Raw genomic sequence first — 20075 nt, forward strand, 5'->3', positions numbered from 1 at the left:
GAGCATGTGACCAGGTGTGTAGATGAGGGTAGTGCAGTTGATGTAGTTTACATGGATTTCAGCAAAGCCTTTGACAAGGTCCCACATGGGAGACTTATCAAGAAAGCAAATGCACATGGGATACAAGGTAACTTGATAAGGTGGATTCAAAATTGGCTTAGCTGTAGGAGACAGAGAGTGATGACAGACGGCTGTTTTCGTGACTGGAAGCCAGTGTCCAGTGGCGTACCACAGGGATCTGTGCTGGGTCCCCTATTGTTTGTCATTTATATAAACGACATAGATGACTATGTGGGGGGTAGGATCAGTAAGTTCGCGGATGACACAAAGATTGGCCGAGTGGTTAACAGTGAGGTGGAGTGTCTTAGGTTACAGGAAGATATAGACGGGATGGTCAAATGGGCAGAAAAGTGGCAGATGGAATTTAATGCTGAAAAGTGTGAGGTGATACACTTTGGAAGGAGTAATGTGACACGGAAGTATTCAATGAATGGCCTGACACTGGGAAGTTCTGAGGAACAAAGGGACCTTGGTGTGTTTGTCCATAGATCCCTGAAGGCAGAAGGGCAGGTTAATAGGGTGGTGAAAAAGGCATATGGGACACTTGCCTTTACCAATCGAGGCATAGATTACAAAAGCAGGGAGGTCATGTTGGAGTTGTACAGAACTTTGGTAAGGCCACAGCTGGAGTACTGTGTGCAATTCTGGTCGCCACATTATAGGAAGGATGTGATTGCATTGGAGGGAGTGCAGAGGCGATTCACCAGGATGGTGCCTGGGATGGAACATTTAAGCTATGAAGAGAGGTTGGATAGGCTTGGGTTGTTTTCGCTGGAGTGGAGAAGACTGAGGGGTGACCTGATCGAGGTGTACAAGATTATGAGGGGCATGGACAGGGTGGATAGGGAGCAGCTGTTCCCCTTAATTGAAGGGTCAGTTACGAGGGGTCACAAGTTTAAGGTGAGGGGCAGGGGTTTAAGGGGGATTTGAGGAAGAACATTTTTACCCAGAGGGTGGTGACAGTCTGGAATGCCCTGCCTGGGAGGGTGGTAGAGGTGGGTTTCCTCACATCCTTTAAAAAGTACCTGGATGAGCACTTGGCACGTCATAACATTGTATGTTTTCAAGAAGGAGTTGGATATAGCTCTTGGGTCTATAGGGATCAAAGGGCGTGGGGAGAAAGCGGAAACAGGCTACTGAGTTTTATGATCAGCCATGATCATAATGGTGGAGCAGGCTCGAAGTGCCGAATGGCCTACTCCTGCACCTATTTTCTATGTTTCTATATTATTATTGAATAACTGCAAGATTTTATATTACAATTGTAGGTATGGCTTGAAACTTGACCATGAGTACAGCAGCAGAGGCACCATGACTTGTAAAATGACTGGCACATATGTTGGTAAGGTTTATATTTGTTTCATTAATGTTCTTTATGACATTCTAAATGCGGGGCTAAATTTTACCAGCCCCTCGAGATCGAGGGTGGGGGGGAGGCACCGGTTAAAATTTTGTCGAGAGAGGGCTGCCTCAACCTGTGACGTTGAGAAGGGCCCACTGCATAATACTGGCGGCGGGGGAGGGGACCTCAGTGAGGCCCCCATGCTGCCTGGCTGCGGGCCCTTCATCTGCATATTAAAATGAATCTAAATGATATGCAAATAAACTTACCACACCAATTTTACCGCCGCCGTTCATACCTCGCACGCCTTCGGAACTCGGTACAGAGTTCCGAGGCGAGAACCTAGTCGGGAGGGGGAGCAATAAAATTTTCAGGGCGGGAGGGGTGGGGGAGTGGGGAAACCAAGTTTTATTGGTTGTGGGTATGGTGGGAAGGGATTGTGGGTGAAAGGGAACAAATTTCGGGTTGTAAGTTTGGGAGATCAAAACAAGTTAATCATGGGGAGAAGGAAATGTGTATATTAATTACCCTTTGAGGGTTGGGAGACAGAATTTAGAGTGTAAATAAAACCTTATTGTTATTTCCTGGAGACTGGGACCATTACATATTGAAATATTACTGAAGGGCTTGAAGCCCTTTAAAAATGGTGCCTGCGCAGTGGCGCCGGACGCCGTTGCCAGGGACGCAGTGGCTGCCCCCTCTATGTCATCGGGGGTAGCTGCTCCGCCCCCTCTATTTAAATCAGACCCCATGCGTAATATCGCGGGGGCTGTGCAGCAACCCTTCCACGTCGGAAGGCCGCCAAGTTTAAAGCGTGCCGTGCAAATAAAATCCAGCCTGCAGTAACTGATACAATGTGACAACTTGTAAATATTTATTTCAGGTCACCACAATGTGAGTTTCATTTTGGACAATGGCCACGGAAGGTAAGGTATTTACAGCAACTAATAGGATGTGAATTTAAACTTCATACAGTAGTAATTATATAGCAGGAGCACTGTGTGGAGTTCTACCAGGACACAATGGGTCCTGTGCTATTATACAGAAGTAATTACATAACACCAGTTACTATTTGCTTTTCACAAGCTCCAAATATATCATCGCCGTGGTCAAAAGCTAGAACTTTATTTTCAATGGGAATCTTAATTTTTAAAGAAACTTTGAATATATATATATATATATATATATATATATAGGCATGTAAAAATATAAATTTTTCAAACAATATATTCCAAACTGCACTACCTTGTACTATTTCATAGAATTAGACATTAGACTGAAATTGTTTTAATAGTCACAATATACAGAACCCTGCACCGTTCAGATGTGGCGGAAGTCCTGCTTTCTTTTAAGTTGCCCTAATTTTTCCCACTGTAGGTCTTTGCCTGATGTGAAAACTTACTTTGTTTCTTCTCTCAATAAACTCAGTATGTTCCAAACCTATGCAGGTAAGGACACCGTTATTTATTTGGGTTAACTAGCTGTGATTCCTGATCTCTTTCTGCGACACCATGTTGACTGGAGTCACAGGCTGCCACCACCATCTCCATGACACTTGGTTATGGATACGATTCACTATTGAATATCAAAGTTAACAATAGCAACTGTGTGTGCATGTGCGTGTGTGACGTGTAACTTAGTGTAACCCGCAAAAGCACTTCACAGGAGTGTTAGCAAAGAAAAACTGATACTGAGCCACAGGTGATATCAGGACAAGCGACAAAAAGCTTGGTCAAAGAGGCAGGGTATTAAGGAGTGTCTTAAAGGAGAAGAGAAAGACAAAAAAGGTGGAGAGGTTTAGGGAGGGAATTCCGGAGCCTCGGGCCCAGGCAGCTGAAGGCACGGCCGCCAATGGTGGAATGATTAATATCAGGGATGCTCTAAGAGGCCAGAATTGAAGGAACGCAGAGACCTTGGAGGGCTGGACGGCTGGAGGAGGTTACTGAGATAGGGAGGGGTGAGGCCATGGAGGTATTTGAAAGCTCTGTTCAGAATGTGGCCATCAAGGAAATGGGTTTGGGGTGGTGGAGTTTGGTGGGCTTTCCAAGGGTGCTTTACATCTTTATTGGCATTCCTTTTTCTTTAGTGTTAAGTCTGGCACTAACTCATTAGGGTTCAGACTTTGTTCTGTAGCATGTCCATTTAATGCTAAGAATAATACCATGGTAGTTCAAAGGGCAATACTCTTCTACGCACTAATTGCGGATAAAGAATTATCAGGAGCAAAACATTGATATTTTGTGTGACAAAATTGAGGTATTTCTGTCTAGTTTTGTAGAATCATATAGCATAGAAGGAGGCTATTTGTCCCATTGTGCCTGTGCTGGCTCTTTGAAAGAGCTATCCATTTAGTCCCATTCTTTCCTCCTAGCCCTGCACATTTTTCCTTTTCAAGTATTTATTCAATTCCCTTTTGAAAGTTACTATTGAATCTACTTCCTTTCAGGCAGTAAAATCACAGCAACTCGCTGAGTATAAAGAATTCTCCTCATCTCCCCTTCAGTCCTTTTGCAATAATCTTAAATCTGTGTTCTCTGATTACTGACCCTCCTTCCAGTTGAAACAGGATAGCGAGAAACTCAAAACCACCCTGTTCCTGCAAATCTTACACGAGCAATGTAAAAAGTATCTACAATCCCAATCACTGCAACAGGCTTATTTTAGTACAATATTGCAAAGTTAATTCAAGCTGGAGACTGCAATATCTCAAACGTAAGCAATGATATCTGATTGGTTCAGTTTATACATGGCTGATGGTTCCCTTTCAAATCTGAAATATTCCAAATCCAGAATGTCCTAGCAACTCATGCCCTAGATTTTTTTTTTTGTTGGCTCATGGGATGTGGGCATCGCTGGCAATATTGCCCATCCCTAATTGCCCTTGAGAAGGTGGTGGTGAGCCACCTTCTGAAACCTACACCGCCCCACCTCGATACTAAAAGAAGCCATTCTGTTCAAATTAAACAGTCAGTTTGGAAATCCTGGAAGAGAAAATTCATTCCAAGAAATTAATTAGGTTCCCACGGTGGTAGGAAATCCAAGGAAATGAAATATTCTCCCTGTCCTATTCCCAGTAGCACCCAAACCACACATACAATGCAGAGGAAATGAGCCCGAATCATTTGCTCCCATTCTGCTCCTGAATAATATTGAAAATGAACTTCCTTGATGGGCAGCATTTTCATCCATTCTCATGCCATCCCAGGATAGCCAATAAGAACATGAGAAATAGGAGCTGGAGTAGGCTATTTGGCCCTTCCAGCCTATTCTGCCATCCAGTATAATCATTTCTGATCTACCTCAAATTCACCTTCCTGCATGATCCCCATATCCCTCAATTCCCTTAGTATCCAAAAATCTATTGATCTCTGTCTTAAATGTACTCGATGACTAGGAATCCACAGCTCTCTGGGATAGAGAATTCCAAAGATCCAATGAAAAGAAAGACTCTTTTGAAGCACCGCCACTGTTGTAATGTAAGAATGGAAAAAGATTGTGGGATTCAGGCACAATATTAGGTCTGCACCCAGACACATCCGAGAAGATCTTCCTTTGCCCCAGTTGGTGTGGATATCCTTACGCTTACCCCATCCCATTAAATGTCAGTGGGTGGCTGGGTCCGTATTGATTCCTCCTATCCCTGCTCCCTCCCAAGTGGCCACTGGCAGCCAATAATGCCTTAGGGGAAGAACTGCCATGGGGTATGCATGCGTGGGGCGTGCATGTAATGTGCTCCATCACCAATGGTTGGCAATGTGTCCGTACACGGACACCAGTGTCCATCATAAACAATTTTGGGGTCCGTGACGGGTAATTTCACGGATGAGGAATTTCCCATTGTTTTCTTCAGACTTGCTTTTTAAAAAAAATTGCAAGTGTCACTTTCACAGCTGACAGATGCTGAAGCAGAACAGCACTTTTGAACTTAGGACAGATTCAGGGTTGTCCTACGGGCTTTTTAAAAAAAAAAAAATCGGAACCCTCCAGAAAGCCACGAATCTGTCCGAAGTTCAGAAGTGCTGTTCCCACTCTCAGCAACGGTCAGAGAGAAAGCGGGAAGGGCAGAGAGTGAGTGAGTGCGGGGTACAGAGAATGAGTGAGTGCGGGGTACAGAGAGAGAGAGAGAGTGGGGGGGGATACAGAAAGAGAGAGAGGGAGTGACGGGGCAGAGAGGGAGAGAGTGGTGGAGAGAGACAGAGAGGAGCAGAGCCCGAGGAGCAACAGGACCAGAGGTTTCAAAAAGCGCGCCAAAACCCGTGTGGGAGAGAGACAGAGAAGAGCCGGAGAAAACTCAAAGTGACATCAGAGTGACGTCACATTGAACAGTGAGAGCAGCTGGGGTCAGTATTCAGGTAAGTTTTTAATTTAATTGAATCAACATAGAGTAAGACTTCCGAAGAAGGGTCACTGACCCGAAACGTTAACTCTGCTTCTCATTCCACAGATGCTGCCAGACCTGCTGAGTGGTTCCAGCATTTCTTGTTTTTATTTCAGATTTCCAGCATCCGCAGTATTTTGCTTTTATTATAGAGTAAGACTTGATTGATTTGTAAGTTTTTAAACTAAAGACTAAAGCGGATTAAAAGAAACGAAAGACCAGTCAGAAATTTAAATAACAAATTAAAATCTAATTATATAAAATAGAAATTCAGGGTCAGGTGATGTTGTACCTGCATGATATGGGAGCTGGTGGACCCCATTGTGGTTCCTGGTGAACACATCTGTAGCAAGTGTTGGCTGCTCGAGGAACTCCGGCTCAGAGTTGATGAGCTGGAGTCTGAGCTTCGGACACTGCGACACATCAGGGAGGGGGAGAGTTACCTGGACACTGTGTTTCAGGAGGCAGTCACACCTCTTAGATTAACTACCTTGAATTCGGCCAGTGGTCAAGGACAGGAGGGTGTGACTATGAATGAGGCAGGTAGAGGGATCCAGGAGGTAGTGCTGCAGGAGCTTCAGCCATTGTCCTTGTCTAACAGGTTTGAGATTCTTGCTCCCTGTGTGGATGAGAGCAGGGACTGTAGGGAGGATGAGCAAACTGACCACAGCACCATGGTAGAGGGAGCCATTCAAGTGAGGGGAGAAAAGAGAAATGTAGTCGTAATCAGGGATAGTATAGTGAGAGGCATTGACGCTGTTCTCTGTGGCCAGGATTGACAGTCCCGAAGGCTCTGTTGCCTACCTGGTGCCAGGGTTCGGGATATCTCATCTGGGCTGCAGAGGAACTTGGAGTGGGAGGGGAAAGATCCAGTTGTCGCGGTCCACGTAGGTACCAACGATATGGGTAGAACGAGGTTAGAGGTTCTGCTGAGGGAATATGAGCAGCTAGGGGCTAAATTAAAAAGTAGAACTAAAAAGGTAATAATCTCCGGATTACTACCTGAGCCACGAGCAAATTGGCAAAGGGTCAATAAGATTAAAGAAGTAAATGCGTGGCTCAAAGATTGGTGTGGGAGAAATGGGTTCGAATTCGTGGGACATTGGCACCAGTACTGGGGAAGGATGGAGCTGTTTCGATGGGACGGGCTCCACCTGAATCATGCTGGGACCAGAATCCTGGTGAATTGCATAACTAGGGCTGTAGATAGGGCTTTAAACTAAATAACGGGGGGGAGGGTTTAGTTGCATGGAAAATTAGGAAGTTAAAGGAGAAGGTAGGAGTGCAGGTTAGTGATGAGGCTGATTGTTACCAGAAAATAAAAGGAAGGGACAGAATGTGTGAACATCATATCGCACCAGGGAATTGTACAAGAGTAGGAAAATTTAATAATCGAACAAACTTAAAGGCTTTGTATCTGAACGCACAAAGCATTCGGAATAAAATAAATGAGTTAACAGCGCAATAGAGACGAATGGGTATGATTTATTGGCAACTACTGAGATGTGGTTGCAGGGAAACCAGGTTTGGGAATTGAATATCCAAGGGTACGCAGTATTTCGGAAGGATAGACAGGAAGGAAAAGGAGATGGTGTAGCTTTGTTAGTAAAGGAAGAGATCAGTGCTGTAGTGAGAAATGATATAGGCACTAGAGATCAAGACGTAGAATCACTCTGGGTGGAAATAAGAAATAGCAAGGGAAAGAAGTCACTGGTGGGAGTAATCTATAGGTCCCCAAACAGTAGTTCCACAGTGCGGCACAGTATAAGCCAGGATATACTGGGGGCTTGTAAGAAAGGTACGGCAAAAATCATGGGTGATTTTAATATGCATATAGACTGGATTAGTCAAATTGGCAAGGTTGGCCTCGAGGGAGAGTTTATTGAATGTATTAGAGATTGTTTTTTGGAGCAATATGTTGTGGAACCAACCAGGGAACAGGCTATTCTAGATTTGGTGTTGTGTAATGAGGTGGGATTAATTAATAATCTCATAGTTAAGGATCCTCTCGGGAAAAGTGATCATAGCATGCTAGAATTTCAAGTTCAGTTTGAGGGCGAGATGCTGGAGTCCCACAGGAGCGTTCTGGAGTTAAACAAAGGTAATTATATAGGCATGAGGACAGATTTGACCCTAGCGGACTGGGCAGGAAGACTACAAGGTAGGACAGTTGACGAGCAGTGGCAGATGTTTAAGGAGATATTCAATTTATTCCAACTAAAATATATTCCAGAGAGGAAGAAAGATTCTAGGAGGGGGAAAAACATCCATGACTAAGCAAGAAAGTTAAGGATAACATAAAGACAAAAACTAAGGCATACCATATTGCAAATGCCAGTGGCAGGCTGGAGGATTGGGAAACTTTTAAAGATCAACAAAGGGTTACTAAAAAAGTAATAAAAAGAGCAAAGGTAAATTATGAAAGAAAACTAGCGCAAAATATAAAAACGGATAGCAAAAGATTATATAAAAGGGAAGAGAGTAGCTAAAGTGAATGTTGGTCCTTTGGAGGATGAGACTGGGGAGTTAATAGAAGTGAACACAGAAATGGCAGAGATACTAAATCAGTATTTTGCCTCAGTTTTCACAGTGGAGGACACTAGTACCATCCCAATAGTACCAGGTAATGCAAAGGTTATAGAAAGGGAGGAACTTAGAACAATCATCATCACTAGGGAAAAAGTACTGAGCAAACTATTGGGGTTGAAGGCAGACAAGTCCCCAGGGCTTGATGACCTACATCCTAGGGTCTTAAAGGAAGTGGCAGTGGAGATAGTGGATCCATTGGTTATAATATTCCAAAGTTCTCTGCATACGGGAAAAGTTCCAATGGATTGGAAAAAAGCTAATGTAACACCCTTATTCAAAAAGGGAGGGAGGCAGAAAGTAGGAAACTATAGACCAGTTAGTTTAACATTTGTCGTTGGGAAATTGTTAGAATCCATTATTAGGGAAGTAATAACAGGACATTTAGAAAGTCAAAATGCAAACCATCAGAGTCAGCATGGTTTTATGAAGCATAAATCGTGTTTGACTAATTTGCTAGAGTTCTTCGAAGCTGCAACAAGCAAAGTGGATAATGGGGATCCTGTAAATGTAGTATATCTGGACTTTCAGAAGGCATTTGATAAGGTGCCGCACAAAAGGTTAATACACAAGGTAAGTTCACCTGGGCTTAGGGGCAATTTATTAGCTTGGATAGAGGATTGACTAACCAACAGAAAACAGAGAGTCGGGAAAATTGGGTCTTTTTCTAGTTGGCAAGATGTAACTAATGGGGTGCCACAGGGTTCGGTCCTCGGGCCCCAACTATTTACAATCTATATTAATGACTTAGATGCAGGGATAGAAGGTACTATAACCAAATTTGCAGATGACACTAAAATAGGTGGGACAGTAAGTTGCAAGAAATAAATAAGAAATCTACAAATGGATATGGATAGGTTAGATAAATGGGCCAAAATTTGGCAGATGGATTTTAACGTGGATAAATGTGAGGTTATCAATTTTGGTCGGAAGAATAGAAAGGCAAATTATTATCTAAATGGAGAGAAACTTCAGAGTGTTTCAGTGCAGAGGGATCTGGGTGTCCTCGTGCATGAATCGCAGAAAACTAGTTTGCAGGTATAGCAGGTAATAAGGAAGGCAAATGAAATTTTGGCATTTATTGCTAAAGGAATAGAATATAAAAGTAGGGAAATGTTGCTGCAACTGTACAAGGCATTAGTGAGACCGCACCTGGAGTATTGCGTACAGTTTTGGTCCCCTTGCATTGGAGGCAGTTCAGAGGAGGTTCACTAGATTGATTCCAGAGATGAGGGGCTTGTCTTATGAAGAGAGCTTGAGCAGTTTAGGCCTTTACTCTGGAGTTTAGAAGAAAGAGAGGAGATCTAATTGAGATATATAAGATGATTAAGGAGATTGACAAAGTAGACATAGAGAGGATGTTTCCTCTTGTGGGGCAATCTAGAATGAGAGATCATAGTGTTAGGATAAGGGGTAGCAGATTTAAAACAGAGATGAGGAGAAATTACTTCTCTCAAAGGGTCGTGAATCTGTGGAATTCACTACCCCAGAGTGTGGTGGATGCCTGGACATTGGGTAAATTTAAGGAGGAGATAGACAAATTTTTAATTAGTAATGGGTTGAAGGGTTATGGAGAACGGGCAGCAACGTGGAGTTGAGGCCGAGATGAGACCAGCCATGATCATATTGAATGGCAGAGCAGGCTCGAGGAGCTGAATTGCCTACTCCTGCTCCTAGTTCTTATATTCTTATGAGAGAGAGAGTGGGGGGTACAGATGCAATGAGAAGCTTCTTTTATAAGAATATAACAACTAGGAGCAGGAGTAGGCAATTCAGCCTATTTGATGCAACATAAATGAGATGCGTGGCGTTTAGGTTGTTTGAAGATCTTGAGCAGGTTTATTAAACAGCTAACCACTATATACAGTACAGAGCTATTGCAGGACTTGCCTCTTGGTGTTGCAGTAGCAGAGTCAGACTGGCATGTAGTCACATGACTACATCCTGGTATTTGGCTCATTAACATACTAAGATCTTAAAGGTGCATTACTCTTAACAAACTGATTGCTGACAACGCAGCTGGCAGCTGACGTCATCAGTCTGTGCCAATCTGCTCATACTCTCTGCGCATGCGCTGCGTTCCGCATTGCCAGGACTGGTTGGCGCATGTGCAGATGACGTCATCGACTAATGCGGGGAGAGAGTGGGGGTGGGGGAAGAGGGGAGAGAGCTTGGTGGTGGCAGGTGCGCTCTCCTCCCCCCTCCCGCCCGCTCGCTCCCTTCCCTCCCGCCCTGGTTGGTTGGTTGCTGGTTGGAGTCCGCGAGCTGGTTCCACTACTTGGAGATTTCCCCTTGGCAATGCTCTCATGGATGGTTATGATGCTGAGATCCTTAGACACTGGTAGTCCTGCCACTGCTGGTCTGCTCGTGTCTACTAGGTAGAATGTTTGTGGTTTCCATGCCAACTTGCTGTATCTGCATTGCATTGTTAATGTGCAAGGAATGGGTGACCCATTGTATGCAGATAGTTTGGCAGTTTTTGGTTGTATCATAGACTTCCAACGACTCCAGTACATATCTTCGAGGAATCTGACTGGTAGGATATTTGCACTAGTGCCGGTGTCAGTCTTGACCTTGAGTGTATGTTCACCAGCTTTCTTTGGGCACATGATGTTGACAGTGGCAAAAGCTTCCAGTTGCTTGACTTCATCAACATGATGTGTCAGGTTCACAATGTGGAATGCTTGCTCGTCTTCTGACTGAGACTTGCTCCTACCTGAGTCTTGACTCAGGTCTGTTTGGCTGTGGGCCTCGTGTATCGGCTTGCATCGATGCATGACTCTGCCGCTGTCCTTGCGACTGTTGCAGTGCTGCTGCACCTGTCTTCTGTTGGCTCGTGTCCTACCGTGTCTTCTGGCTGCACCTTTCGAGCCAGCAATCCTGCATAGGTGGGCCCAATGTCTTTTTACACCGCACGCCTTGTACAGGTCTCGAAATGCAGGGCAATTTCGCCGTAAGTGGGAGCAACCACACTTACCACACAGCTTGCTTGTCCTTTTCAGCCTGGTTTTCACACCGATACTGTCGGCTGCACCTAGTGCTTGCAGGTGCTGTTGTCCAGCTACAATGGCTTTGTACATCCTGCCATCTTCCAGCAGTGCATTGATGCTGTGACCTTTCATTTCCCCAAGAGGTCTTTCTGAAACACTTCAATGGCTCTCGATACAATTACCAACTCCATTATTCACTCCGACAACTCAGCTTCTGAGAAGTTGCATTTGTTGCCCTTCAGCATCTACTGATGAACTGGTCTATTGATTCCTGTGGCTGTTGCTTATAGGACATCAGTTCTAGGTGGTGAATGCTAAAATTCACTCTTAATCTGAGCTGATCTTCCAGCACTTTCCATATCTTTCTGGGATCTCTCTGATTCTCTGCAGACAATCTAACGGTATTGATTCTGTGCAATCCCTCATTTCCAATCACTATCATTGTTTTTAGAGTTTGATTCTCTGGTTCTACCATCACTTGGTCCGTGAAGCGTAACAGCATTCTCTGTTTGAACAGTTGGAACTCTGATAGGATATCCTTGGCTTTCCAGTTCATGCTGGAAAACTTGGAATCCATGATGAAACTTAAATGAGATACATGGAGTTCTAGTTGTTTGAAGATCTCAAACAGGTTTATTAAACAGCTAACAACTATATGCAGTACAGAGCTAACTATTACAGGACTTGCCTCTTGGTGTTACAGTAGTAGAGTCATGTAGTCACATGACTATGTCCTGGTACTTGGCTCATTAGCATACTAAGATCTTAAAGGTGTATTACTCTTAAAGGCAATCATGCAGAAGAGAGAGAGAGGGATAGGGAAGAGACAGCGAGGGGGTGGGGAAGAGATGAGGGGAAGAGAGGGGGGTTGGGGAAGAGATGGGGGGAGGGGGGTTGGGGAAGAGATGGGGGTGGAGAAGAGATGGGGGGAGGGGGGGTGGAGAAGAGATGGGGGGAGGGGGGTGGAGAAGAGAGAGAGGGGGTGGTGGGGGAGAGAGGGGGTGGGGAAGAGAGAGGGAGAGGGAGAGGGGGTGGGGAAGAGAGAGGGAGAGGGAGAGAGGGGGTGGGGAAGAGAGAGGGAGAGGGAGAGAGGGGGTGGGGAAGAGAGAGGGAGAGGGAGAGAGGGGGTGGGGAAGAGAGAGGGAGAGGGAGAGAGGGGGTGGGGAAGAGAGAGGGAGAGGGAGAGAGGGGGTGGGGAAGAGAGAGGGAGAGGGAGAGAGGGGGTGGGGAAGAGAAGGGGAGAGGGAGAGAGGGGGTGGGGAAGAGAGAGGGGGTGGGGGAAAGGGAGAGGGAGAGAGGGGGTGGGGGAGAGGGAGGGAGGGGTGGGGGAGAGGGAGGGAGGGGTGGGGGAGAGAGAGGGAGAGGGAGGGAGGGGTGGGGAAGAGAGAGGGAGACAAAGGGAGGGAGGGGTGGGGAAGAGAGAGGGAGACAAAGGGAGGGAGGGGTGGGGGAGAGAGAGAGGGAGGGGGTGGGGGAGGGAGGGAGGGGGTGGGGGAGAGAGGGGGTGGAGGAGGTGGGGGGGAGAGAGGGAGGGGGGGTGGGGGAGGGAGAGAGAGAGGGGGGTTGGAAGAGAGAGAGAGGGAGGGAGGGGTGGGGGAGGGGGTGGAGGAGAGAGGAGGGGGTGGAGGAGAGAGAGAGAGAGAGAGAGGAGAGAGGGAGGGGTGTGGGGGGAGAGGGAGGGAGGGGTGGGGGAGAGTGAGGGTGGGGGAGGGGTGGGGCAGAGAGTGAGGGCGGGGGAGGGGTAGGGCAGAGAGGGGTGGGGGTGTGAGGGAGGGAGGGGTGGGGCAGAGTGAGGGTGGGGGAGGGGTAGGGCAGAGAGGGGTGGGGGTGAGAGGGAGGGAGGGGTGGGGGTGAGAGGGAGGGAGGGGTGGGGGAGAGAGGGGTGTGGGGGGAGAGAGAGAGGGAGGGAGGGGTGGGGAAGGAGGGAGGGAGGGGTGGGGGAGAGAGGGATGGAGGGGGTGGGGAAGGGAGGGAGGGGAAGAGAGGAGGGGGGTGGGAAAGAGAGGAGGGGGGGTTGGGGTGCAGAGGGGGAGTGTAGGGTGAGGAGAGGGGGCAGAGTGTGGGTACGACACGGGGCATCAGGAGGAGAAGTAACACTAGGGATGATGTGGGAGGGAAGCAACAGAGAGTGGGGAAGAGGGGACCCCGGGGTTGGGGTTGGGGGGGGGTGCGGGGTTGACACAAGGAAGGAGGGAGGAGAGAGAGAGAGAGAGAGAGCAATCAAATATCTCCTGATAGATTCACTTCTATCCAGAATACTCCACATCATCACACAAGTGTGCGAGTAAACAGTGACTACTTGTGTAAGCAAGTAGTATCTCACTAAATCAGTGTCCAACATAGTGATAAGAAATTAAGTCAATAAATTAGTCTTTGCATTTAAAGCATCTTCTCAGAAATGTACATTTGTTCTTTTGATTTATAAGATTTTTAATGCCTTTATCTTTCCAAAATTGTCTCACCAGCCCCCTATGTAAGACAAAAATTGTCATGTGACCACTCACACAAAAAGGTTGGACAGCCCTGCTCCAAGGCTTAACCCTGTATTTTAAAATAACGTAGCAGCTAGGTTATTTTAAAACACGTTTAAGGGTTTGTGTTGTGTAAACTCATCTAAAAATGGAAAAAGGCACTTAGGGAATGTCTCAATTTCTATGTTCTGGCATTACTTTCACTTGGGACACAAGCTCAGTGACATGTTGAAAGTTTCTATATAAATGTCACAATTCTGCTGCTATACATTGGAATCACATTGTTCCAGAACATGTATTAATGGGAAAACAGGCAAGAAAATCCAAGGAATCTCCAGAAGTCAGCACTGTATTTTCCTCACGGATACAAGGGTACGGTGTACGACCAAACGACCTAGGAGCCAAAGTAAGCCATTCGACCTGTCGAGCTTGCTCCACCATTCAATAAGATCATGGCAGATCTGTTTCCGTCTCGAATTCCACATTCCCATCCACCCCTGATAATCTTTGCTTCCCTTGCCGAACAAGAATTGCTTTCACAATCTATCTACCTCTGCCTTAAAAACATTTAATAGAGTCATGGAGAGATACAGCACTGAAACAGGCCCTTTGGCCCATTGAGTCTGTGCCAACCATCAACCACCTATTTATACTAATCCTACATTAATCCCATATTCCCTACAGCATCCCCACCTTCCCTCAATTCTCCTACCTATAGTAGGGACAATTTATAATGGCCAATTTACCTATCAACCTGCAAGTCTTTGGCTGTGGGAGGAAACCGGAGCACCCGGCAGAAACCCACGCGGTCACAGGGAGAACTCGCAAACTCCACACAGGCAGTACCCAGAATTGAATCCGGGTCGCTGGAGCTGTGAGGCTGCGGTGCTAACCACTGCGCCACTGTGCAAACGACACCGCCTCCGCCTCCGCCTCCTCCTCCTCCTCCTCCTCCTCCTCCTCCTCCTCCTCCTCCTCCTCCTCCTCCTCCTCCTCCTCCGGCAGAGAATTCCAAAGTCGCACAATCCTCTGAGTGAAACAAATTCTCCTCATCTCTGTCCTAAACAGGTGCCCCCTAATTTTAAAACAGTGCCCCCTTGTTCTGGACCCACCTACAAGAAGAAACATCCTTTCCACATCCACCTTGTCAAGACTGTTCAGGATCTTATATAGAACCATAGAACAAATACGGCACAGAAGGAGGCCATTCAGCCCATCATGTCTATGCCGGCTGAAAAACTAGCCGAACAATCTAATCCCACCTTCCAGCACCTGGGCCATAGCCTTGCAGGTTACAGCACTTCAGGTGCATGTCCAGGTACCTTTTAAAAGAATTGAGTGTTTCTGCCTCCACCACCATTCCCGGCAGCGAATTTCAGACACCCACCACCCTCTGGGTTAAAAGGCTTTTCCTCATGTTGCCTCTAATCCTTCTACCAATCACCTTAAATCTGTATTCCCTGGTAACTGATCTCCCTGCCAGGGGAAACAGGTCCTTCCTATCCACGATGGGTTGAGTGAGTTGGGAAGAATCTGGCAGGTGTAGTATAATGTGGGAAAATGTGAAGTTGTTCACTTTGGCTGGAAGAATAAAAGAAGCAAGGTATTTCTTAAAGGGGGAATGACTGCAGAATTCCAGGGTGCCGAGGGAACTAGGTGTTCTACTGCATGAGTCACAAAATGTTCGTATGCAGGTACAGCAAGTAATAAAGAAGGCTAATGGAATGCTATCCTTTATTGCGAGAGGAATTGAAAATAAAAGTAAGGATGTTATGCTTCAGTTATACAGGGCATTGGTGAGACCACATCTGGAATACTGTGTGCAGTTTTGGTCTCCTTGTTTAAGGAAGGACGTGAATGTGTTGGAGGTGGTTCAGAGGAGGTTTACTAGATTGATACCTGGAATGAGCAGGTTGTCTTATGAGGAAAGGTTGGGCAGACTGAGCCTGTTTTCACTGGAAATATACCCCTCACTCTTCAGTGAAGACAAGCCCTGTCTGTCCAACACATTCACCTCCTTCCTTAAATAAAACTGCACATAGTATTCAAGAAGTGGTCTCACCAATGCCCTGTGTAACTGAAGCATAACATCCTTCCTTTTATTTTCAATTCCTCTCGCAATAAAGGATAGCATTCCATTAGCCGCCTTTATTACATGCTGTACCTGCATAATAACTTTTTGTGACTCGTGCACTAGAACACCTAGATCCCTCTGCATCTCGGAATTTTCAGTAGTTCTCCATTTAAGAAATACTCTGCTCTTTTATTCTTCCTGCCAAAGTGAACAACTTCGCATTTTCCCACATTATACTCCATCTGCCAGATTTGTGTCCACTCACTCAACCTATCTGTATCGGTCTGAAAACTCCTTATGTTCTCTTCACAACATACTTTCCTACCTATCTTTGTGTTGGAGCTGAGTGATATTGGCAAAAACAGGAAACCGCTGACCCATATAAAATAGTTAGTAAAGACAATGTAACAGATTAAGGTTTATTAAACTATGATGAACTGTTTATGATTCTTTAACAAAATCCATGCTGTATTTGCAGTTTTTAAAAACTGTTGGGGATGACATAATAAATTTTACTATGTTTAAATGACTGTTTCTAATACAGTCATTAACTGATTTTTTTTTGCTGTGAATTGGATTAAAGGACAAGCTTCCAAGTATGTCAAAGGTTCGTAACTGCAATATGTACCATTTGCTATTCTGTTTGAGGGCAGATAACCTGAGTGGCCAATGTCATTTGAAAGTTGTCTGTATCATATAATTACATTATGTTAAAAAAGCATCTTTGCTAACAGGTAAGAGATTTGGCTTGGACATAAATTGGTTAATCTGGAGTACAATCTTACAGATAATGACTAAATATTTTGTAATTAAATAATACATGCAGTACAACCGCTCAACTTTTTGCAGAAAAGCTTTTTGTTAATAATTATCTTATCAGAGCTGAATTGGAATTGACGGTCCTTTTTTCCTTTTTGGTCTCCTTGTCTCGAGAGACAATGGATAAACGCCTAGAGGTGGTCAGTGGTTTGTGAAGCAGAGCCTGGAGTGGCTATAAAGGCCAATTCTAGAGTGACAGACTCTTCCACAGGTGCTGCAGGTAAAGTTGATTCTCGGGTCTGTTATACAGTTGGCTCTCTCCTTACACTTCTGTCTCTTTTCCTGCCAACTGCTGAGTCTCTTCGACTCGCCACACTTTAGCCCCGCCTTTATGGCTGTCCACCAGCTCTGGCGATCGCTGGCAACTGACTCCCACGACTTGTGATCAATGTCGCAGGAGTTCATGTCACATTTGCAAACATCTTTGAAGCGGAGCCATGGACAGCCGGTGGGTCTGATATCAGTGGCGAGCTCACTGTACAATGCGTCCTTGGGGATCCTGCCATCTTTCATGCGGCTCACATGGCCAAGCCATCTCAAACTGGCTCAGTACGTTGTATATGCTGGGGATGTTGGCCGCCTCGAGGACTTCTGTATTGGAGATACGGTCCTGCTACCTGATGCCAAGAAGTCTCTAGAGACAGTGAAGATGGAATGAATTGAGACGTCACTCTTGGCTGACATACATTGTCCAGGCCTCGCTGCCGTAGAGCAAGGTATTGAGGACACAGGCTTGATACACTCTGACTTTTGTGTTCCGTGTCAGTGCGCCATTTTCCCACACTCTCTTGGCCAGTCTGGACATAGCAGTGGAAGCCTTTCCCATGTGCTTGTTGATTTCTGCATCGAGAGACAGGTTACTGGTGATAGTTGAGCCTAGGTAGGTGAACTCTTGAACCACTTCCAGAGCGTGGTCGGCAATATTGATGGATGGAGCATTTCTGACATCCTGTCCCATGATGTTCATTTTCTTGAAACTGCTGGTTAGGCCAAATTTGTTGCAGGCAGCCGCAAGCCTGTCGATGAGTCTCTGCAGATAGTCTTCAGTGTGGGATGTTAATGCAGCATCATCAGCAAAGAGGAGTTCCCTGATGAGGACTTTCCGTACTTTGGTCTTCGCTCTAAGATGGGCAAGGTTAAACAACCTGCCATCTTGATCTTGTGTGGAGGAAAATTCCTTCTTCGGAAGTCATAAACGCATGTGAGAGCAGCAGGGAGAAGAAGATCCTAAACAGTGTGGTTGCGAGAACACAGCCCTGTTTTACAGCAGTCAGGATAGGAAAGGGGTCTAATGAGGCACCGCTATGCTGAATTGTGCCTTTCATATTGTCATGGAATGAGGTGATGATGCTGAGTAACTTTGGTGGACATCCAATCTTTGCTAGTAATCTGAAGAGACGACGTCTGCTGACGAGGTCAAAGGTTTTTGTGAGATCTATGAAGGCAACGTAGAGGGGCATCTGCTGTTTGCAGCATTTCTCCTGTAGCTGGTGAAGGGAGAACAGCATGTCAGTGGTGGATCTCTCTGCTAGAAAGCTGCACTGTGCCTCAGGGTAGACATGCTCAGCCAGCTCTGGAGTCTGTTTAAAACAACGCGAGTGAAGGCTTTCTCAAACGTGCTGAGCAGGGAGATTCCACGGTAGTTGTTGCAGTCACCGCGGTCACCCTTGTTCTTATAGAGGGTGATGATATTGGCATTGCGCATATCCTGTGGTACTGCTCCCTCATCCCAGCACAGGCAAAGCAGTTCATGGAGAGCTGAGAGTATAGCAGGCTTGGCACACTTGATTATTTCAGGGGTAATGCCGTCCTTTCCAGGAGCTTTTCCTCTGGCTAGAGAATCTGAATTGGAATTGACAGTGATAGACTGAGATATAGACATAAGTGAATGTAATTTTGTCACTAGCTTTGTTGAGTAAATGACATTTTGTCCATGAGAGATTCTGTTATTGTATTTTAGAATCCAGGACCTGGTTTAACAGCCTGTCAAGATGAATAAACTAGTCATGGCTACCTACCGTTAATCTCTTTGTCCCTTCCTGTCCCATTCTGTTTTTCTGTTTTACATGACTGTTATGAAGTACTATCTACTCCATACTATAAAATACTCCTGATTTGTTGATCAGTGCCCTGTTGTTGGCTGCTGTGTCTTCGGACACATTATTACGAGCAGGTGGAGAAGTTGCACAAGCATTGACCTTCTCTTGTAAACTCTTTTGTGACAACAGCAGTGTGAGAAATGATCGGTCTTCCTATTGCTGATTTTTCCACTGCATCACCTCAATAACCACAATAACAATCCTCTCCTTGGGTTTCATGGTTTATTGGATGAATTTGAATTCAGGACACAGTGTGAATCCATAGAAGTCAACCAACAAGGTTCTTCGACCACCCCGTGACATGGTGCAGCTAGTTCTATTCTGTCAATAAAAGTAATTTGCATTGGCTTTGCATACTATTTTGCATGCTAGCTAGCTAATACAGTTGTGCTGCTCTCCATTGATGTTTGTACGCTTAGCTACGTTTATTTATAGGGGAAATGCATTTTAAATCAGACTGAGTTTTGATGGCATTAGTTTGGCTATACACTTTATGTACAGATTAATTGCCCCCATGTACGTGATTGAGTCAATAATTTTGTCAAATGTCTGTGCTGCCACTCCCTATCCATCACCAGAAACTTTCAGCAGGACAATGTCTAAAGACTATGGAAACAACACTCCATGGTGGGCCCTGGGCGAAGCGTTTCCTGGTGAAAGGGCTCAGGTTGGCCCAGCCACGATCTCCAGTGTTGAACTCAGCCACAGTCTATGAGGTCAGGAGACTTTTTTTTTGGTTTAACAGATTTGCAGTCTTTTCTAAGGGGTTTCAAGCAGCAGTCCTGACCACCCCCTCTCTCTCCACTTCCTGTTCCAGGTGGACCCCACAACTTCTGGCCTTTTTACACCTGGTCTCATCAAGTCCCTATCTACTGCCTCTATGCTTAGTAGAACCATGTATAGCTCCAGCAGAAGAGGCAGGCGTCCAGGCTAGAATCATGTGCTGGAGCCCTGCAGATGGGAGCATTCTGGGAGGGTGGCAGATTTCCCATACCTCTGTATAATTTAATATACAGGTATATGTTTAGTAAAACCTGTTAGCTCGTTTTGCTTTCTTCATCTAATGTAGTTTTATTGCAAAGCTGTAAAAATACTTTGTTAGTTGAAAGCACCATGCACGACTCCTCAGATACTGAAGCAGTCCATGTAGAAATGCAGCAAGACCTGGACAATATCCAGGCTTGGGCTGATAAGTGGCAAGTAACATTTGCGCCACACAAGTGCCAGGCAACGACCATCTCCAACAAGACAGAGCC

General features: G+C 45.7%; 1 protein-coding gene across 1 annotated transcript in view; it reads left to right on the forward strand.

Moving 5' to 3' along the window:
• Nucleotides 1–20075, forward strand: part of pkhd1l1.1 (PKHD1 like 1, tandem duplicate 1) — a 258831-nt gene that overhangs the window by 12979 nt on the left and 225777 nt on the right. Inside the window, exons 9-11 of the mRNA XM_068032692.1 lie at nt 1329–1402; nt 2286–2328; nt 2780–2850. Coding sequence (XP_067888793.1) covers nt 1329–1402; nt 2286–2328; nt 2780–2850 — 188 coding nt within the window. The remainder of the gene's footprint in view (nt 1–1328; nt 1403–2285; nt 2329–2779; nt 2851–20075) is intronic.

The sequence above is a fragment of the Heterodontus francisci genome, chromosome 5 (genome assembly GCF_036365525.1).
Source record: "Heterodontus francisci isolate sHetFra1 chromosome 5, sHetFra1.hap1, whole genome shotgun sequence".
NCBI lineage: Eukaryota > Metazoa > Chordata > Chondrichthyes > Heterodontiformes > Heterodontidae > Heterodontus > Heterodontus francisci.